General features: G+C 39.4%; 1 protein-coding gene across 1 annotated transcript in view; it reads right to left on the bottom strand.

Moving 5' to 3' along the window:
- Positions 1-23,467, bottom strand: part of myo9b (myosin IXB) — a 69,137-nt gene that overhangs the window by 37,102 nt on the left and 8,568 nt on the right. Inside the window, exons 2-4 of the mRNA XM_015037682.1 lie at positions 6,632-6,848; positions 6,286-6,505; positions 5,500-6,009 (exon numbers count right to left, since the gene is read on the bottom strand). Of these exons, the coding sequence (XP_014893168.1) occupies positions 5,500-6,009; positions 6,286-6,505; positions 6,632-6,783 (882 nt within the window). The 5' untranslated portion in view covers positions 6,784-6,848. The remainder of the gene's footprint in view (positions 1-5,499; positions 6,010-6,285; positions 6,506-6,631; positions 6,849-23,467) is intronic.

Genomic DNA, 23,467 nt, shown 5'->3' with positions numbered 1-23,467 from the left:
TAACTGCATGACTGTTTCCAGATGCAGTTCAGTTTCAACTTCCTCTCGTACCCTGGCCAGCTAAATTTGAGCCCATCTCTATGTCTGGCCCTGAAACCGCAGCTTTGGCCCAGGCTGACACACACACACACACACACACACGCACACACACACACAGAAAAATAGAGCAGCAGAGTGGCAACCAGTCTGCCAAAGGGACACGACTCTGCTGATGGAGGGGGAAAAAAAACAAAAAAAACACCACCACCACTCCACTGCCTCCCCCTCTCATCCCTGAATCTGACATCCGGAACAAGAGACTGAAGCACATCAGGGGACTGAAGCTGCGCTCATTTACATGCATCTGAAAGCTGCAGCGTGTGCAAGAGATGACAAAAACCTGACAGGTGATGGATGGCAACAAAGCAACGGCTTCTATCTGTTCCAGATTGCTCCAGATTCTTGGTGGGAGTTTACTGCTTGGATGCTTGTGGTAAACTTTTGTGCAGTTTCCCAAGTATATCGAGTTTCTATAAACTCACATTTACAAAACATTGGTTTTTGCTTTTCCACAATATCTTGTACGTCGAGCGAGCTGCATTCCACATCAGGCTTTTCTGACTTAGGATCTATTTTTGGTCACATTATTGTGAAATAAAACTGAGAAGTATGTGGAGCAGATTTGCTTCCAGATCAGCACTGAGGTATTAATTCCCTCAAAGCTACAGAGCCAATCAAACTAAATCCAAGTAAAGGGATTTCAGCTTTTAGGCCAAATGCAATTTTTGTATCATTTTGGGTCTATATTTGTTGAAAAAAAAAAAAATTAAACTACAAAAATATCTCACATGGTACTGCAAATACAAAATATTTTCATCCTGTTAGCAAACGTAAAGCAGCCTAAAAGAATAAAACATTGCAGCAGATAAACCTAGAGATTACTGATAGCTGCATGCGAGGGAATTAAACCGTCAGTTTTGAGAATGCAACAGGGTCAAAAATAATGAGAGAATAAAGTTACAAAAATTACTGTTGTCTAAGGCAGGAGCAGGAAGAGCATCTGATTATTGTTGGTGGTAAGAGCAGCAAGATTTTAATACCATATACTACAATACTAGTATTTTCCATCATCATAATGTTGCTACCACTTTCGCTTCTTAGTCGATTCACTGTGGGTATAATTGAGAGAGAAAACCTATTAAACTAAAGAAGTCTATTATTAGCATGCAGTGCTTTGAATGAATACCACATAAAAAATATCTACCAAGCAAGTTTTTGCCACAGCAGTGATTTAATATATCTTCAGCTCCAACAGATTAGTAAAAAAAAACAAAACCCTGAATTTATTTTTTACTTTCCCAAAATGGTTCAGCTTTTTGGGAAACACTGAAGCACAAATGTTTGCATGGACAAAGTAAAAGCTAAGAGCCATCATCTAAATTTGTTCATGAAAGACGGTAGCATGAAGGTCTTTCACATGGTCGACCTATTTTAATACAAGAGACAGCGTACAGCATGTCCTTAATTGTTCAAACAACTGCTTATCTTTCTTAGACCCAAAAAAGACTCCTAAATGAACTCAAGTTAACACAGAGTATTTAAAAGCCACTGCATGTGTACATCTAAGAAAATGTATAACCAGATACTAAAGGTCCAGACAGCCTGAGCTAATCGGTATTCATGTCAGAATTTACAATATTCATGTAAAATTCACCCAAAGACTCCAGATTTTGGACTGATCCCCCCCATAGAGTACTGTCGTCATGGACACAAGTTAAAATAAATTCACTTTCTATTGGCGTAATTATTGTCATGGCCGTCCTTGTTGTACTTCCCCTGCCATGGCTACACTTTCTCTGTTTATTAACAGTTTAACAGATTACTTTAAATGATTTCAACACAAAAAGTCCAAAATGTCTGCCTGTTTGAGCACTAATATCTTTATTAGTGAGGTTTCATCGTGACTAGCCTCAAAATCCCCCCACCAGGCCGTCACACCGCTCTCTACTCAGTGTGAAGTAATCAGAGAAGCAGCCATTGCTCAGATGCTTCTCCTTGTCTGGCTTCTGCTTTCTCCTCCTCGGCATCATCATCTATACACCAGCGCGGTCAAAACTGGCTGCTTCCTGTCTGAAAGTCACAAAAGGCTCAAATATGGATGTAGATCAGATATTCAACAGATCCAGTAAATCTAAATCATCCTCCACACATAGCATCCAGGATCTCTGGACTGTCTGTGGGAGGTTAGACATACTCATGGATTTATCTTTGCCAAACCGTCTGCTTCCTACCGAGTGAGACGTCCGCCTGCTCAGCACGTTCTTAATTTAGAGATGTTCAGGACACGGTTTCTGCAGGTTTCACCAACAAAAATGTAAGACTTTTTGGGGGAAATTTAGGATCTCTACGACAGAGTTGTACAAAGGAAAATAGCATACGATATATAATTTTATAGCCAAGCTTTTTTTACTCACAGTATCTTACAGATGGGCAACAGAAGTGAGCCAGTGGCAGAGACAAACGTTGCCCAGCCAAACTCATGATAAATTTACATTTACATAAAAAGCTAGATGCAAAACAAGCTAGCTAGTTAGCAAGAGTTTATTAGCAGCTAGTTAGCGGTAGCCTCAATTGCCTCAACTCACAGAACATAATGAGGATGTCGCTGTGCAACTCAAACTTTTGCCTGACAGAAAAGTCCCACGAGAAAAATAAACTACAGGACATAGAATATTGGAGATTAAATTGTACTGCTGCAGCAAAATTTAAGACCTGTGATTAACGCATTCTAAATTTTCTAATGAATTTAAGACATTTTAAGGCCTTCATTTCACATCATGAATTTACAACTTTTTAAGGATGCGTAGACAACCTTCAGGACAGCAAATTGAAAACTGCAAGACTTGACATGAGTTTAATGCAAATATCCACAGGGATGTAGTCATGATGAAGAAGGGAGAAGAAAACCTGGATTTTCACCATTTCCAAGACAATAATGAGGAGGAGGAGGAGGAAGAGGAGGCCACTCACTGGAAGGCTAAAGGAAATCACATAGCACCTTCTTCATATACTCACACACGATCAATACTAAATCATGCAACTGAACTCTCTCTGCCAGCATTTATTTGTTGGTAGATGGGAAAAAAAAATTCTGCAATCTGCTTTGCAGAACCAATGACCACAATATGAGAAGTGATCCAAATTTAGAGGGAGGGTCTGATTCATCTTCTATGCTGCAGTCATCATGATGTCAGTCTGTGGCACAGATCACAGAGAAGCTCTGCATGCGACCAAGACTTGAATGTTTAAAGGTTTTCATTCTGTTGCTTGTTCTGTAATCACACGCGTCATAAAAACCTAAACACAAAAAGTAGAGGGCGAACCTGAAACTTGTGAAACAACACACAATAACCACCGACTCTGCAAGGCATAAAAATATGAACACCATTTAAAATATTTAAATAAAAGGGCTCTGGTATTGTCAGATATTTAAATTCAGGAATATGGATAGGAGGTAAGAGGCCAAAACAAGGTGGCTTGGTTACATTCTGGGAAAAATAGAGTCAGGAAAAATCCCTCAGAGGTCATAAAGTCTTAACTTTTCTGTTTCAAACAAACAATCCATCACAGTCGACTGTGTGCTACAACTACAACCGGGTTGATTTTAAGCATTTTGTTCAAAGAACCTTTAGCCTTTTCTATGCTTTTCTTGCATAACAGATAAACGTCTTTGAAAGTTTAAAGTTTCCGTTTGTGTTCACTCGTGTCTGTCAGCGATTAGACTGAGCGAGTCAGCATAAGCTCGTAAACTCTGCTGGAAGAGATGCAGGAAGAGAAGCAGTCACCTGACGAAAACAATTAAACGTCACTGCCTCTAAGCTAAGTTTAGAGCTGGCATGGAAAATATGATAAAGATTTTAGTGTTGCCTCAAAGTGAGACAAACATAAAGAGCTTCAAGCGTTTCCAGCAGCTCAAGGAGACATGAAGGGGTTAATGAAGCCACTTCCTTCTTTCTTTTCATTTCTTCTTTCAGTTTAGACTACAGCCTCTTTGTCTAAGCTTTTACACTTTCATTATTTATAACTTTCATCAATCATCTCCAAATATAGTTAGTTTCACACAGCATGACGATCAATTTTGAGGGAGGATCTCCAATTACTGGACATAATTTCATCAAAACGGCAAAACGTTTTCATCCTGACAAGAAGTAACATGACTTACAGCAAACACATACAATGCACTGCAGAGGTATTTGGACCTCTTGATCATTTTCATAATTTGTTGCACAAGAACTACAAATGTTATTGTACTTATGGGATCTTATGTCATAATCCAGTACATCATTGCTCTTCTCTCTAGTCTACCTAAACATGGAAGGTACCAAGAGGCCCATGGCGACTCTGGAGGAGCTACAGAGATCAACAGATCAGGTGGTATAATCAGTCTACAGACTGGTAGGCTGCACAAATCTGGCCAGTATAAAATGAGTCAGAAGAAAGCAAAAAGAAATCCTGTTTACAGATTCCTGCCACACTGAGTGAAAATGTGGAGGAGGAGGTCTGGTCAGATAAGGCCTAAACAAAATTGCACATGTGTTTTGGAAAGACAACACGGCACATCCTGACTCAAGACACAGTGGTGGCAGCATGATGCTGTGGGGATGCTGTTCCTCATTGGGGGTAGTAAATGTGGCCAGATTTGACTGGTTTGTAGATTGAAAGTGGCCTTTGATCAATATGTGTATTGATGATTTAGACTGACAAAATGTGATGTTTATCTTGTTTCACAGTTGGTGACATAAAGGTGTTTTTATGATCTAAACCACTTTGAACTGCCTTGTTGATGAAATGTGCTATGCAACTAAACTTCAAAGATAAGAAACATTTTACTATTTAAGTTGAAGGGAAAAATAAACTTTTTTTTTTATTTCCCCAATATTTCACAATTATTCATCTGTATTTATAAATGAAGAACCTGATTATGATTCATCAAGCCTGCTGCAGTAAGCAATTAGTCAATTAATTGCATGATAAATTAAAATGGTCTTGATGATTTCCATTCCAATGATTAATATGTTTTGAAGGGCAATTTTGTTTATAGAAACATAATCCAATTTATTTATGGTGTCTGTTGTGTGTGGTGTTTATTTCCATTTCATTTATTGTTTTGGTTCTTGTGTTTTATTTTGGACATTTAAAATATCTTCCACTTCCTGTGTTAATTGTTCTTTACTAAATTAAAGAACAATACCTTAATCGAAAATAGCCTCAAAACAACAAAAATAATAACTGGGGCAATTATTATTGCTAATAATTGCCCCACTAATTTTGTTGGACAAAAATTAGTGTCCAACAATTTTTGTTGGACACTAATTTTTGTCCAACAAAATTAGTTATCCTGACAGGCCTATGAGTAAAAAGAGTTACATTAATCCAGTCGACTGCATGGATTCTTTCCTCCATCTCGATCATGTCTCTATACTTTGACTTGTTCTGCTGCAACGCGTTTTTCCTTCCTACCTCCAGGACGGGTCCGGCTCCCAAGATGGTCCTCTCCACCCCGCTGGCGTAGCCCTTCTGGCTGAGCGCGGTCAGACAGTGGATCAGGAAGTTGGTGCTTTGGGTCTTGCCAGAGCCGCTCTCCCCGGAGATGACGATGCACTGGTTCACCCTCTTCCTGAGCATAGCGTAGTAGGCCACGTCGGCAATGGCGAAAATATGAGGTTCCAGTTTGCCCAGCTGGTGGTTCTCGTACATCTTGACATATTTGGGGTTGTAGATGGGCAGGAACTTGAACGGGTTGATGGCGATGAGGATGCTGCCTGCATAGGTGTAGATCTTTTTCTTGTAGAAGCGTGAGCGCAGATTGTTCAATATGCTGTCCTCACTGAGGACGGGGAGGTTGCAGAGGTCTGCAAAGTCATCCTGGGGAGGGGGGAGGAAGCCCCTCGCAGCTAGCTGCTGTACTTCCTGTTCCTTGGACGAAGGTGGGAGGTGAACGTAATGGATGGAGCCATCGCAGTTCCTCTCCTGGATACAATGCAGAAAAACACATTTTATTGCCAGATTTCTGTTTTTTCTCACTCGATACAAAAGCAACTCTTAAAAATACACCTACGCCTGGGGCCAAGTAGCACTCTGGTTTGTCATATTTCCTATTATCAATGCGTAATCTATTGCTTAAGTTCGACGACTTATCACCACAAAGTGAAAGAAAGCAGAAGGAAGCACCATGCAACAAACAGTGGCAGCACTTCTCTTGCTAGACTAAATTTGACAGCTTGAAGACAGAGTTGCTAGTCTCACCTGCAGCAAGAAGTAAAAGCCAGCGCTCTGAGGGTGTTGCTCCTGAGCTTTTCGGGGCCAAAGCAGAACCCTCTGTACGGGCAAGTCTCCAGCCTCCAGGATCCACTCCTCCCCGCCGCTTTCCTTCACCTCTGCCAACACATACAGACCGCCGGGGTCCAGCCCCAGCGTCGCAGCAGCGTCCGAGATTACAGAGGCTGTCGTTGCATTCTTCTGCACTCTGAAGGCCAACAAAAACACGCCACAAAAACCGTTTTCCAATTAAATTTTATTATGTTTCATTGGATTGTCACTCTTGTATAGCAAATGCAAATGTTACACCTCCACCAAATCTCGGGGAACCCACCTGAGGTTGCAGCAGGTGGACGCCTGGGAAGCGAGCCGTGGGTAGATCTGGAGCAGGTACATGCGGTCGTCTGGATCGTTACAGCCCACTCCCCCTCCTCCACCTCCACCTGCGTTTGTTGCCATGGTGGCAGCGCCATCTCTGACACTCATCCTGAGCTAGGGGGAGTGGCCTCAGCATGCCGCAAGTCCACCGCCTCTGTCTCACCACACAGCACCTACAGATGACAGGAGGACCGATTACAAACCCACACCAACTATAGAGCAACATTTGAGAAGCAGAAGCACTTTGAGACAACACAGTTCTTGACTTGTTTGAAACTTAACACTGAGAGGAAGAACTTGGCACGATAAATGGGTTGAATTAATACTTTGAAAGGAGTTATTTACATACAAGGTAAAAAACAAAAAGGGACATAAGCTTTTTATTTTCACTGGCGTCATCCTTGGATACTATTTCCAAATGCCTGAAGGTGCAAAAGTCATTTCTTCAACATTGGGCTGCACAAGGAGGAAAACGGCTCACTAAAATACTAATTTTGAATATTGCAAAGACTATATTAAGGCTGAAATGATTAATTTGAGTTAATCGTGATGAACCGATTGCTGAAATAAACATCAAATAATTTAAGAAAATAATTGTTCACTGCTTTTTTAGAGTGTACAGATTCTAAAAAATGCCATTTGCTGAAAGAACACAGAGCAGTAATTAAACCAAAACTGTACAAAGAATTTTTCATTTAAGATGAAAACACAGACCGCCGTAGAACATTGTTACTTTGTCTGTAAAATTGTTCTACCCCCTTTAAAAAAAACATTTAGCACAAAATTTCTGCAATTGAACACTTCTAATCTTCTGTTACGCAACCTTTCCTGTTCAATTATTAATCAGTCAATCCTAAAACTAATCAACACAGCACCCCTACACTGCATTGAGGAAACCAGCTCAAATAATTTAATCAAATTAAAGCTATTCACATGTTGATATTAGAAGTATTTTTTTTAGCTTCAGAAGAGTCCTTTGCACCAAGAGTAAGCTAAAGGAACGCTATGTTATTGCATTTTAGGCAAAGACATTTGTATTTTATTATTTAGACAATGAACTGAATTACATGCTTATTTGCATTTTTAGGTATTTTTAAAATTGCAAAAGATAATCTGAAGGGGTTACATAAAAAATCTGCAGAACGTGCCAAATTTATTTCTGATTCAAAGGGTTTGTCCAATATGAGCATTATCACAATGGGAGAAAAAAGGGCAATGTGGATCAGCAACAATCCAACTCATGCTGCTAGTTTGGTTACAAAGTGGATAAAAGACAACAGAGTTACCATTACAAAGCCCTGATCTCAGTTCCATAGACAATCTGTGGGCAGAGCTGAAAATGTTTATTTGGACAAGGTGGCCAGGAAAGCTGACTCAGTCAGACCAGTTCTGTAAGGAGGAACAGGGCAGAAATCTGTCAGAAGCTGAAAACCAAGCACTAAACGTTTCATGAAAACTCCAGGATTTGAAGAAAACAAACAAAAAAAGAAAATCCAACATTTACTGAATATAAATATTTTGCTAATTTAACTGACCCGACAGGAAAAGTTGAATTACATTTAAAATCACACACTCAAGATCATGTGTTTTTTTTTTTTTTTTTTTAAAGGGATCATTTATCCAAACGTTTGGTTGTGCGTAATTTCGTCTCCGATCCATGGGTGGGTAATTGTCATATTGTTTGTCATTACTGTGCAAAGAAAGGTGTTAAGAATTACTCATCCTGTGAAAATAATGGGAAACTAAATGACAACATTTCCAAACCACAAGGACAGCCAGAATGATTGTTACTTTAAACCAGTTGATTAAACAAATCCCTGGGATTTGTTTCATTTATTAAACAAATAAAACAAACAAAAAAACCCACTCTTTTTATTCAATAAGTAAGTTGTTTTTAGAGCAGTGTTTGTTTTTATGGTTGTAAATTATTTAATGAAATCATCACAATAATCCAACCACTTATTATCCAATTTTTACACTATGCGTTTCATTCCTATTCCGAGCATTTATAAAAACAAAACCAGAATAACAAACTTTCAAAAATAAACCTTAGCCTGCCTGGAAAATACATCTGTGGTATTTGAGTCATAAGATTTCCCTCTCAGCAGACATGACGTGGCATCAGAGTTCTCTGTGTTAACCAGAAAAAATTAAATATACCTTTAAGAGTTTAGAAATGACAGAAGCTCTGAGATGAGGCATTAAAAATAAAATATAGTAAATGCCACCTTCAATTCAATCTCTAATGATTTCGGAAAAACGATTTAGGTAAACCGTCAATCTTCATAGAAAGTAAACGTTGCCTCTTTTCAGGTTATTTGTATTCAGTCATTGGGTCAGCATTAACAAATTGAAAACAGATTTCTACTTTCACTGAGCAGGCAGGCAGTTCGCCTGAGCGTTTAGGTCGTACTGTGTTCAGATCAGATCTAGATGGTTCTGCTCCTGAAACCCAACCAGAGGTTGCAGCTGCAGACCGTGCACAGAAATTCAACCCATCCGCTCCGGGATGACGACAACACCACTTAGGTTAAACCACAAATGTTGTAATGACAGCACACTATCACTCCTGTGAAAGTATGGCTGTCGAACTTGTTGACAAGACAAAGAGGGCTCAGTCGCTCTGCACAACAAAACTCGTATCTTCAATCAAAGATAACAAAATTACTTACTTTTTTTTTTCTCCAGTCAAAGATGTGTGTTCTTACAAATCTGATGCTGTTTCAAAGGTAAAATAATTTTATTTTTTATGAAATAATCAAAAGTTCAATAAAGAAAAATTGTACCAAGAATCTACAGCAAATTATTCAGTCATGCGCACATTAGAATCAGTAACTGGAAAAGATGTTCAGAGGAAACTGGTAACAAACGTATGAATAAGTAAAGCCAGTCTAGTTTCATTCTAAGAAACAAAGACAAACAGCAACCACAAGTAGATACGTTGATGATAAAGCAATTTTCAGAATTATTATAAGTCTCTTTCTACAAGAAAAAAAAAATCTTAGCCCAAAAAACAAAATGACATAAGTGTGGTGGCACAAGGTGCAGCATAAGAGCAGGAACTCCCCTTTAAATGGAAGCAGGGCAGATTGAAGCTGTGTTTGCTAGTTTAGAACAAAGAAACTGATTTTGAAGTAACATTTTGAATTGTGTTTAGCATCTTGTATAAGGAATTGTGGTCTCTGGAGGCATTTGGAAGAGAAACCTGACATCTCAAAAAACAGACTGAGGTTGAAAAGTAAGCAGAAAAAAAAAAACAGAGCAATGTTGATGAATGTAATCAACCTTTCTGTTACCTTCTGATATCTGCTGTTACTTTTTTTAAAGGGGGATGTGTATTTTACGGCTTCATACTTACATGTGAAGCCGATCTTATCAATTGATTTTATCTACCTTAGCAAAGGTCTAAAAATCAATCCCTGTGCTCGTTTGGTTTGACTGACAGACCCACCAACCAGGTCATGTCTACACATTTACAGTTAACAGTAGTTATTACACTATTACCAACTCAGCGACTTTCTTGCTTATTTAGGAACATTTCAGATAAAAAAAAAAAAGAAACGGTATCTTTAAAAGCCCACTGGCTTTTAAAGATTGGTAGTCTGCAATTTAATGTCTTGAAATTGGGCCACTTGTCTCTTTAAGGAGCTCCTACACTCCACTTTCAGCAACAATGCTACTCATTGTGCTGTTTACAATCATTCCTAGCAGCTTTCGATTGAGAAGTTGTTCGTATAGTGAGTTCAGCAGACGCACAGTACCACCAGGCGTTTGCTAAATGCTGCTGCCGCTAGTCTGTTGGAGCTGATAGGGGAAGGCGCGTGGCAGGGCGACTCTAAGGAGGAGATTTGTGCAAATAGCCAGCGCCAAACATGTTTGAAATAATTAAAGCAAGGCATGTTTTTAAAGAGGGAATAATGTTAGAACATGATAGAAAACTCAAAAGAGTAGATTTTACAAAACAACACCTTCAAATTGCCATATATCTATGCTGTAAATTGTGTTTGAATTTAGAGCACAGCTGTCTTGAATTGATCAGTGAAATATTTTAAAAACCCAGGTCATCATCAGAAACATTTAACCCTCCTATCATCATATCTCTCTGCAGCCTTCATAGAACAGAAGATTACACAAGTTGAATGCTGCGTCACTCAAGCATTCATGTTCGTACAACTTCAAACCACGCTCACATTACTGATGTGTCAGTTGCCGTGGTTACTGTGCCCGAGCGGCTCGATGACAGCGTTACAGTCATCAGCACAGAGCAGATGTCCACCGTTATGATCAATGATTCACTTTAAGTCAAGTCTAGGAGCACAACGCTGCAAGATTTATGGACTAAATTAGAGCAAAACCACTTTGGATGTCCTAGTTCAAGGCTCCATGTTCAGTCAGAAGCAGTGATCTACCACCGAGTGACTCACAGACAGCAGCTGGGTAAGGTTTGTCCCAATAACAGTTTGTGTAGCTTGTCCTTGAACCAGCAATGCATGATATGTAAACTGTGAGTCCCCCTCAGGGAAACAAGAACCTGGCTGAAATCGCTGTAGGCTGGGTAGAGTGCACTGCTTAGGTAAACTGATCCTGTATCAGCTCCTAAAAGCTCTGAGACTGCAGTTTATCACTTCACTGTGTTCATTTTCTCAGACTGACAAACAGAAAATACAGCAGGCAAAAGCGCTCTGCGTGAGCAGCGGCCCTCTCAGAGCTGCGTGTGTTACGAAATCAAATTCTGAATTAAAACAGCTGAAAAAACCTGTTTGATTACAATTTGCAGTGACTGATATATTGTACGGCATTGTTATATTTATGTAGGCAAGGAGGATCTCTCATTTGAATATCTGGTTTCGTAGTGGCGGCAAAGATAATATTTTGTGTCTTCCTGTCAGTCATGGGAACAACAACCATGTTAGATCTCACAGAGCCTTGCCACACTGTGCAGTTACACAACTCGCCACTTCTACTAATGTAGTAAATGTAAAAATGGCCGTCATTTATCCTTAGGAACAATGAGGTGTTTTAAATCTAAGACAAACACACATTACTTTGGATTCTTCTGGTAGCACGTTGTAAAAAGAAAGCAAGGTCTCAGAAACAAACCAAACCCAAACATTACTCTGGAACGTTTTAAATCGCTGTAGGGGGGGCAGGGGGGAAAGGAAAAATAGTGCAACTTGAGACTGATGAGTTTACGGCCTTGCCAGGCGAGTTGACCACAGTCCCAAAAGCGTGAAACATTATAAAATGCCACGGCATGCAGAACTGCAGAGACCACATAAGACGGCATCTTCATTATCCCCCATCATGGGGGCGAATTTGTCACTTTAATGCCTGAACTGCTCACTCTACTACTTTTAAGAGGGCATATACAAAATAGGGCAGGGGGATAGATGGAGAGAGATAGGCAAACATTTACAGGAGGGGCGTCGGGGGACAGTAAGAGGAGACGGGGGGCTTTGAGATAATAGAGCTTCCTCCCTGCAGAGGAGATCCTCTGTGGCAGTGCCCAGCATTCCACAGATAAGACTCGGGGTTGTCTGCTTTACGCAGGCTTAGCCTGGCACTTTAGCTGCTTACCGGGGGCTGACAGGAAGACAGCAGAGGACAGCGGCTCTCTACCTGCTTACAGAAGGGGAGTCAGCAGCCAACAAGCTCCTTACGCCTGACATTTCTTATTAAAAAGCAGGCCCTGGTCTTTATCCTCGCTGAACCCGCCAACCCCATCCCAGCCTAACTAACCCCTTATAATCCAGGCAAGGAAATTGTCTTGGAGTAAATTACTTCCACTGAACGCAGGAATGTTACTCAGCTTATTTATTACCGTCCAAACGTTTGGTTTAAAAGAAGCGGGGGAGGGGGAGGAAAAAAGAAGAAATTAATAAGATTGCTTTTGACATTTTTATGTGCATGCAGCATTTTATAAATGCACTCAGTTTTCCACATTTTGTTGTGTTGCAACCACAAACTGATGTTTGTTGGACCAACACACAAACTACTCCAAAACAGTAAAGTAGCAAGAAAATTATTCATAGTTTTTACTTTCTTACAAAAAATAAAAGTATAAAATAGTATGGCACACATTTGCATCAAGCCCTCTTTACTCTGACACCTCCAAATGCAATCCAGTAAAGCCAAATGTATGAATTATTATGTAAGGGTCTAGGGCTGCTTTAATAATATGTTTTCATTGCACTATTAGTGTGGAAAATTAATATTGCAAAGAATTTATCAGACTGCAATAACATGAGCTAATTATATGCTCACTAACTGCTGTCTGTGATTTCAATAAACATTACCAATGTGCGCTTATATATTGCAAAACATGAAACAGCAAATAATCTCATATGTTTTTCAGATCTCATGTCGCCAAACAAAAACACTGTACAAAAAAAAAAAGGGGGAAAAAAGTGTGTTTTGGCTAATTTAAGTTTATTCCGCGTCATTTTTGCAACCAACAATTTTGTGCCAACAGCAATGGCTTCAACTTTCATACCAATTATAATGAACTACTTCTGAAAAAAAAAATCTGTATACAAAATTCAAGTATTCAAGTGGAAAAATGACATATGTGGCAAAAGTGAGCTAAACCAGCTCAGTATTACTCACCCCTTTTCAAGCAAACACCAAATACTTCATACATGAGAAGACAGAACAGCGCCATGAGTGCAGAGGGACGAGCAACGGAGAGGGAGAAGAAGCACTTTGCCTTTTTTGGACAGTTGATTTAGGTTGCTTCATACAGATGTATGAGAGGTTTGAGTGTTATGCTCTCACTCTGTGCTGGAGGCAGTAAATTTACCTACTAATGAACCTCCCAAGGCTCATACAGGCTGTTAAAAATAGGGAGCAGCCCGTTACTGCGGAGATACCAGCTGCTGACTCAAATACCAGGCAGGAAGTCTGTGACCCAATGACAGACACTCGAGGTCAAAGGACTTCAAATTGGTGATGCTGTTTAACTCTCGTTCCCACACATCCCGTCGCAACAACTAGCAGTCCGAATCAACGTCAGGGACCAAATATCCCGACAGAAGAATGGTACAGTCAGTCTTATGTGGGGAAAAAATGTTGCGACTCCACAGACTCCATTATGGCATCAAAGGAGTATCACTGACAGATCAGTGAATCAGCATATCCAACTTTCACCATCTATTTACTCCCTGATGTTAGCATCATCACAATTCAAACAGAACATGCAAATTCATCACATGATTTTCTAAAGCTAAAGCTAAACATTTACATTTTTGTGAAAATAAATTATCCCTTACAATTATCTTTTGTACTGTGTAAATAAAAAAGAAATCAGTTTTCATCTTTCTTCCCAGTGACATCCTCCAGCTCATTCTGGGGAATCCCCAGGCCAGATGGGAATGCATCATCCGTCCAAGTGAGTTTTGCTCTTCCGTGGGGTCTCCATACAGTGGAACATGCCCAGAAAACCTACTGATAAATGACAATGACTTTAGCCCCTTGCAGAGTTCTGCTGTGGAGGAATTCTGGCCCACTCTTCTTTGCAGAATTGAATTAATTCACCCACACTGGAGCGTCTCTCAGCAGGAACCAGCATCTTATTTGAATTGGAAAAACTTTAGGCAACTGAGAAGTGGACTTTTCGCTGTCCTGCTGAATAACCTGAATTAGCTTTAGATCAATGTCAAGAACCGGTCAGACACGTTCCCTTAGAGAGCACAATGCCTGAAGTCACCTGGTTCCTGAAGCAGAGTCACCTTGCAAAACTCAATTTTTCACAATCAGTGGACAGAATATTTTTTCTAAAAGTCTAGTGGATCATCAATATGTTTTTTTGGGGGGGGGAGGGGGACAAGAGATGAGCATGTCTGTTCTTTTTGGTCGGCAGTTGTTTCCGACCTGGATGCCATTTTTTGTTCGCTCTCTTTCTTTTAGTAGAACCACAAGCACAGACCTTAACCGAGGTACGTGTGGCCAGCTGTGCTTTAGATGCAGCTCTGGCTTCTCTTGTGACCACCTGGATTGTTTGTTTGGAGACCCTTTAGTCTCTTAATCTTAAACTATCTTTATTCTATGTGTGCAGGTTGTGTAACTCTAAATAATTTTGGAGTTACTATAAAGAGAATGAAAATTCTGACAAATCTGCTGAGTTATGGATACAACAACCCACCAGCCACTTTTCACTAAATCGGCATCTATCAGTGATAAACAGGCCGGTGAAATTCAGCTTCTCCCAATTTAGTAAATGCGTCAAAACGAAGCACTGCTCTTCCATTTGCAGACTATAAACTCATCAGCCAAAGGCATGGACCTCTTCGGTTAACACAATCAGAGAAAGTTAAGGAAGAAATTATTTGATGCATTAATGGAGATAAATGTCACCTTTTATTTTCTGTTGGACTAAAAACTACCACTAAGCCTGTCATTATAAGCAATTAAGCACATAATAAATTAAAATGAGGTTGTGTTTGGTTTTGGATAATAAAAATATTTAGGTGCTAAGTGTTCTTTACAAAATTAAAGTTTATTGGTCCTTGAGAAAGTAATTACCAATATATCACTTGAAAATAATTTAAAAACAACACAATTGTTTATTGCCATAATTACTGGGACAATTTATGGTCCAGCAAAATGTACCGACATGCATAGCTACTCGTTCTGTCAAAGAACTTGAAACTTTTGTTTTCCTTTATGTGTTGCAGTCTGCCGACCAGGTCAGACCACAAACCAAACCAGAAATTAGAAATATAGAGCAAAAGTCTGATTGGTGTGTTTCTAAATGAAATATCTGCAGTTAAAATAAGATGTTGAAATCAATTCCTACTCAATTTCAGCATATCTTTCTTTAATTTCAAATTTCTTCTTTTTTTTTTAATCTTTCAATTTCCCACTAGTGCATCCTGATGAATCCTCTTTTCTCTCCCAGGGGAAAAGCAGGGCTGGAGCCTCTGAAGTATCTGTCACTACAACAACTCTCTATGCCTGACGTAATGAAGATGAGGAGGGCTGGCTCTTTTCCAAAGGAGCCAACATTGTCTGAATCTTGGCTGAATGACAGACCACACAAAAACAAACAAACAAAAAAAAAAAACAGATTCAGTCTACCGGGGTATGTTCTCTCTGTTTCTTTTTTGGCTTATGTTTTCTAAAAGACGCATTCGTGCCCAGATGGAGTGAGGCTGCTGTGTGGTGGTAAATCAGCCTCAGGGCTGAGCTTCACTAGTAGGAGCAGCTCTAAAAAAAAAAAAAGAAAGACTGAATAGTTTAGAAACCTCCCCCCAGATCACCGGTCTTTTAAAATATGCAATTATAAAAATGATTAAAAAAAAAAAACAATTAACACCCAACAGACACCAACTAACCCATAGGGAGAGGCAACGTGAGACGAGGCTGTAAAAGCTCACCTCCCCCCACCAGCATCTTCAAGTCAATTCCCAGCCTGACCAGCCGCGAACAATAAAACCAGAGCTGAGCAGCATCTGCCGTCTCCGTCTAAAGGAAAGCATAAAGGCGAGAGAAGCCACAGGGATTCCCTTTGACTTGTGGACATTAGCCTATTCATGCTCATGGTCAAAGCAATCCCCCCAGCAACAAGTAATCTGCTAATAAAAAGGAACAAAGCAACGTGGAAATACATTACTATACTAAACGCCTTACATTTCTGCCAAGGTATGAAAGATGAACAAAAGTAGCTGACAGTCGGCTGCTTAGCTTTCAGAAATACAGCCAAACACAAGCAGGCCAGCTGTGCGACCCAATAAATTACCATAACTGTGGTGGACTACGCTAATCAATTACAACATGGGGATTTGACCGCTCTGCATCGATCTACCACTCCCAATATCATGTGTCAGAGTTGTGTATCGACAAAACTAAAGAGGGCTGCTGTTCCTCTGCCACCCCACAAAAGTATGCATGACCCCATAAGCACGCACAAGTTAGGCAAACCAAACAGCACTGAGATGACCTCGTTTCAATCTGCTGGCTGCAGCAGACTTTTCTGGCCCCCCTGGTTTATTAACTCTCACTTCTTGTTCATTTTACAGTGTGGCTACGTCCTCACACTATAACCTCCCTTTTCTCAGCCTTACTGCTGTGTACTTAACTCCTTCCTCAGGAGTGCTTCTTTCTCCGCCCCACCACCTCCTGTCGTATCACAGGATCTCCCCCAACTCTTCCTCTTTCAGCCCCCCATTAACATTTGAGACTGTTGTTTTAACGCAATCCAGATGCCAACTTTTTTACAGAGTAGAGGAGAGACAAGAAGAGACATTGCTATGCAGCAAGCAGCTTACCATACCCCCCCAAAGTCCTGTTTTAGATTTAAATGTAATGCTTCTTCATTATTTTGCGGCTCAGTCAGTCATACTGCAGGCTCAAGCTTCACTGAGAAAAGCAGAGATGCAAAAACAGGCAAAGAACCGGCAACATATAATCCAGGGTTTGAACATACGCCCTACATTGACAGAAGTCCCAAAGTTATTTTATTCATAAAATACTGCATGAAGAAAACGATGCATGGACGTCCTCAATCAGCGTGATGAGCTTGAAATTTGAGATTCAAAGCAAGCGGGTTCATGTGGGACACACCAGAGCAGTGAGGCAGAGGCACGTCTGACTTAATGCAAACCAGAAGCCTCTGCTTCCAAAATTGGCTCATCCTGGGATACCATACGGGTTAGTGGTGACAGGAGATTCCGGAGAGATTTCCGGACCAGACATCGCAGCCATGCTGTAGTAATAGACTTGTTTAGGTCAGCACTGGACAAAAACAGTTCAAAGGAAAGACACATGCTCCAACATAAAAGCTCCTTGCACTATAGACTTGAGTTGGATGACCAAACTTAGACCAGTGGGATATTGTGAGATGCTGCAAGTAATTTATCCACATATTTTCTTAGATCATGCAGGTTTACATAGATCTCAGATTGTGATAAACAATGGTTGCCTGAACAATTGATGAATATTGTGGAATAATGTAACATTAAGTCTTCAAGTAAGAGAATCTCACAAAAAAATTGGCTAGTGTTGTGCTTCCTTTGCCATTTCATGGCAGCATATTTCCATGCCGTACTCCCAAACAAACCATTCTATAGATCGTACTTATCCATAGTTTATTATTCTTATTTTACTTAAGCATGACATTAAAAGACAGCAATAAAAAAGCACAATAATAATTCACACCATAATAATATTTTCATAGCACTTGAACCAGTTAATTTCTATTTATTATGATTTAATTTGAAATATGATTGACACTCTGTTTATGGTCATTAATAACCAACATTATATGTTTGTATAATTTTCTACAGTAAACCAGGAGTTGGTTATAGATAATTATGGCTTTCATAGTGGATATAAATCTAAAGATGAGTATAAGTCAATACATGTTCAGTAGTACCAAAAATGTCCCAAAAAAGTCAGGTACAAAAAACCCCAAAAAACAACATGACAAAAAGTTCCTAATGACCACGATCCAGCTATCTGATTAAAATAAACGAAAACAATTTATCAAGAAAAAAAGGAAGAAGTAAACCGAAACTGATCGATTTCAATCCCTTGAGCTGATTGAACCTGTTGTTTTTGACAACTTTCACATCTTTCAGGAGGAATACCAACCTCACCAGACTCCAATAATAAGCACAGCAATAACTGCTGCAGCAACAAGCCATGCAGTCTGGAATATTTTATTATGCACGCTGATGGCAGGAGATACTTTAATATCTAATGCTGACCATTAAGGCGTGTTCAAGTCCCATAGGATTTTAGAAATCAAGCAGTCTGTCCAGGACCTAAGGGCTATTTGGGGGTTATCCAGCCCATGATCAAATTGCAACCAAGTTTCAGCTGTCAGACAGATGGTCTCACATTTGACTTTACAATTCTTTGGTATTCAGAGGGGTTTTGGTTTGTGGTCAGTTCAATTGCTGGCAGGTGTCTGCATAACAAGCCAAAATTATAACACCTCTTCCACCATGCTCTGCAGTTGCTTTGAGGTGCCAATGTCTTTGGTTTTTGCCAAGTATCTTGGTGCATTTCATTTTTTTTTTTGTTTTAGTCTAATTTTTGGTCCAATTTGTCACCCAGGCATTGTTCCAGATGTCCTGTGGTTTATTCAGATGCAGCTTTGTATAATTAAGTTGTGTTGTCAATTGTTAAAGACATTTCAATTTTTTTTTTTTATTTAACATCCTAGCTAAGGTCCATAGAGTAAAAGTTTGAATTCTTAGGTATTTTATCTTTGTGGAGAATCTCTCTTAAGAATAATGCAGTTCAAACTATTAGAAACAGCCATAAAACCCTTAATAGATTGATTAGCAGCAACAATTAAAGTCACTGATGATGTCTTCTCCCCCCTCCCCCCCGTCATTGTTTTATCACACACACTGGTATGCTCCAGCCACATCCTGAAACCCTGCTTCCAAAAAGGTGATCAGATCTGCTAAAGATCAGTTGACTAAGCACATTAGCTCAGCAGCATCTGGTTGCAACTTTGTGTCTTAAAAGCTATGACAGAATTGAGATTATTCCTGTTTTTATGACAGATTTGACATTCATAGAAAACCTTTTCCATCAGCTGGAATTTGTTCAGTTAAATTTTGTATTGGTGAGACTTTAACATTAAACCTGCATTGAGCAGATGTAATTTGTTCATGTCTTATAAAAGATGATGCCCTAATGAGACGAGCGTTTGTTCGGTCCAGGTGCGTTTGAAAGGAGGGCAAAAAGCAGTAACCCAATCTAGATTCCTTTTTCAGGAAGTACTTCCTCTCTTGATTTGGCTTAATAAACCACATCTGACACAAACAATAAAACATACAGTGTGTCATCTGGAGACGCGGAGCAGCTGCAGGCCAATGTACAAAAAAAAAAAAGAGAAGAAAAAGAAATCAGGAAGAGAGGAGAGAAGGAAGCGATGAGAAGGCGGAAGACAGAGAGAATTATTGTACATGCTCATGTGGGCTGCCCAGGACTAAAAACATTTCTCAAACACATGACTCTATTGTAAGACCAGAAGAGTCATTGCATCACATCGAGCACATAGTTATTCAAGACATAATCTGCCCCGTTCGTATGTAGGCAGCAGACTATTCTTTGTTGCAAAGAAAAGGTCCAGACAGGTGGGTGTAGCTTTTCCTTTAGCCCAACAATTTGCATTTTTGGAAGCATTCAATACTGGTAGCAGAATGACATAAACAACATAGAGATTTAAAGATTTTACTTGACATCGCAAATGAAAAGACCAAACCCACCTTACTAAAGAAGTCTTAAGAGTTTGCAGTAACAAATGTATAGAAAACCTTGCAGTGACCTGGCGCGATACTGACTCGTGCATTAAGATTTTTGTTAAGCTGAATATTATATTGAGCAATATGAATCAAACATCGCATTTTGCGAAATATGCAGTTATTAAAGCAAACCCCAAAGACATAAACTTTACAGCAGCTTTCCAAAAGGCCCAACCATCTCCTAATCCATCACCGTCTCCTCTTTTCATATGGGTCATATCACGTCTCCGTCCCGTTGAACTACCTGGCCCAGTCACGCTGAGCGATCATTGTTGAATGTAATCCATCCAGCATATGGAGTCATTCATCAGTTACCAGACTCAGACTACATGGTAAAAATAGAGCAAAAACAAACAGAACAGAGGGGAGCTCAGCCAATAGCGAGCACGTAGCCAAGGTCTACTGCTCCATTTCTTCCTCCTTCAACATTGGGCTTGTGTCTTTCTTTCCATCGACTTCCCCCTCTGTGCCTCTCTTGTCTGACCTCTTCTGGTACTTTTCTCCTTCTCTTTCACTTCTCCTGTCACTGTTCACAGCCTTTCAGGCATCCAGTGGTCAAATGCAGCTGCAGTCAGCACAACGAGGAACCGATAAAAACCTTTGTGCTGGAAATAAGCAACCAAATTGATTCAAAATGCATCCCGCACGAGCTGGTAGGTGTGATAAATCTACACGAAAGGGTTACTTAAAACACCATAAAATGGTTAATGTGACAAATAATGTTTCCTCAATTTGATCCACATGCTGTTTTAAAAGCTATAACAATGTCCACATATTCAATAAAGCATAGATCACCGTTTTATACCATTTAATGTGTTTGCGAGTTGAGAAATTTGGGCTGGTGAGTCCTTTTTGCCTCAAGTAATACGCTGGCTTCCTCCTGCCTTGGCACGCCGAATGGGAATGGTTTGTCATCTGCAGAGTCTAGCATGGCTAAGTTTACATTTTTCTGCCCCTTACGTCATTTTAAAACGAGTAACAAACAGCCTTGATCTCCATCTGCTTTAAAGTTGAGCAAAACCCTCCAAAAAAGATGCCAGAAAGTTGAATTTATGTATTAAAACTCTGAGGGGATTTCTGGTGCAGTTAAGTAAAAACGTTTTACATATTTTATACTTCCAAAGAAAATATAATTCACACAGATTATCACCTCAGTGAACTTTACTAAACAGCTCCACTCATTTCCAGTTTGAGAGACCAGTTTGGCATGAATTAAATGTTTTTCAACTTATTCACAAGATATTCACTGCAGTTCAGATAACAATTAACTACAATCGTAATGCTGCATTTGAGAGAGTTTGTGGCCTCTTAATTCCACGTGTTAAGGCGATTTTGATTTTGCAAAACAAAATAAACATAAAACAAAATTTGTAAGTTGTTGGGGGTTTTTTGTAAATAGATAAAAGGTTCTCTCTATGAATCACTAAATAGCAGCAAATACAGCAGAAATCTCCATGTAATACGTTAGTAAATGTTAATTAAAACAAAAAAATAAATAAAGAGCTGCAGCTCTCCAACATTTTAAATATTTTTTGCACATCTAAAAATATAGAAGTGCACCACATCCCACCACATTCAGATTCTTTTCAAAATTCACTGAAAATAAATAGTATCCAATTTAATATTCAAATCAAAAAAACTCAATTTGCTTTGTGTCAAATCATTTATTTCTTAAAAACACAAACAAGTCTTAATCTGTCCCTGGGCAGTAGCTTGGAAACATCAGTGTGTGCATGAACGAAGACGACTGATTTCATGTACACTGTGTTTGAATGTCCCAATAAAGCACTATATAAGTCTGATGTCATTCCTTTTCAGTTAACCAAACTTTCTCTTGTAATTTTTATATTGGGACCAGTGAAACCATTAATATGTGTGCAAAAGAGAGTGATAAAGCACTGCAGTAAAACAGGGTTTCACTAATATAAAAAAACCCCAAAAGATTTTAGAGTTTTAACCTGTCTTTAACAAATGATTAGGATGGTTAGCAGAGATAGTAAACAGCACTTTTTCTGTCTATTCCCTAGAGAATGTAGAGCTTTTTTTCCTTAAAAAAAAACAGCCAATATTTCTTAATCCAGCTTGTTCAACGACAGATGGAGATGGGCTCTAAAATAGTGTCAGCTTTTTGTATTTGCTGAGGTGTAACTGCATGATGTGGCTTCCTGGTTGAACCCCGGGACGCCTCTGAGGAAACTAACTTCCCTTTCTAGAAGCCTTAAACCTTTTGAGCTTTCGCCAACGTCATTCTAAGCACGATCTTCTTCCTAAGTCAATAGCAATAAGTAATTAATTAATCGGATGATAAATCAAAACAAGCTTGATAATTTCCATTCTGATTATTAATATTTTGTTTACAGATACATCATATTCATTTTATTTAAGGTTTCTGTTGACAGAGCAAACTTGCATTACTATGCCATTATCAATACACTATTTGAAAACGATACCAAAACAACAAAATTATCGTTTATCACAATAATTACTGGGACAATTTAGAACAGGCCTACTACTTCCTTCAGTAACAACATCCACAGAGAAGAGTGTTGACATCAGCACAATGGCTAAGTTCACTAACTGAAGTAAAAAAAAAGCTTCTGAACAGGGCTAATCAAACATCAAATCATCCAGAGATTCTGTACATCTACACAGTACAAAAAAGTAAGATGATACATTCGGTAGCAGTTTTCTACCTAAGAAGCTTGGCTGATTGCACGTCATTTGCAGTAACTATCCTCCTGAACATGTGGAGATTTTATATTATCTGCACAGTTACATTTGGTGTGAGCTAGTGTTTTGTAAAAGAAAATAAACAGTTATAATGTTTTGCAGCCACTCTCATGATCAAACTTCATAACAGAGACTTCAGACCTTTCATCAGTTTCATACTGCAAATGTGGGGTTTATGACAAGCCAATGAGGCCTGTGTTCAATCAAACAATTATGGTAGTTTTTATTTTTATTATTATCAGCACTAAAGCCATCCTGCAGACAAGCAGGAACACACAGGTAAGCAAAAAGAAACTGATATAAATGAGAATCGCTCAATAGACACACAAAGAAAAGCAGATGTAACTGGCGCTCATTAGCTGTGGCCTGGGCCTCATAATTACATTTTGCACTATGGCGCTGAGCAACAGCAAACAGAGCCTCAGGGTGTGCCCTCTCCCAGTTTGCCCACGATCCAGAGTCAAGGGACGTGATCAATGGCTACCGAGGACAAAAGAGGGAGTTAGCAGTAGTCGGTCTTTATCCACACATATGTTGGCATGGATTAATATCTGAACTTGATCGTAATCCAGTGAAAAACAGACTTAAAAGTCATGCAACAATACCAGAACCTAATGTGGATCTGATTTTGTGAGTACTGTGTTTATCCAGTGCCATTATGTGGTTGCTCCATATTTCTAGCTGACACGTTGCAGACTCTGAGTTTAAGTTCACAGTTAGATGAACAGTGAAAAAGTGAAGGCTGAGTTAAAAAAAAAAAAAAAAAAAGGGGAAGGGTCTCCAGCCAAAAAAATCCCAAAAAA

This window comes from Poecilia latipinna, unplaced genomic scaffold (genome assembly GCF_001443285.1).
Source record: "Poecilia latipinna isolate Pla-1442-1.1 unplaced genomic scaffold, P_latipinna-1.0 Scaffold415, whole genome shotgun sequence".
Classification (NCBI taxonomy): domain Eukaryota; kingdom Metazoa; phylum Chordata; class Actinopteri; order Cyprinodontiformes; family Poeciliidae; genus Poecilia; species Poecilia latipinna.
The sequence above is the reverse complement of the archived record's forward strand: the minus strand, read 5'-3'. Positions and strand labels throughout refer to the sequence as shown.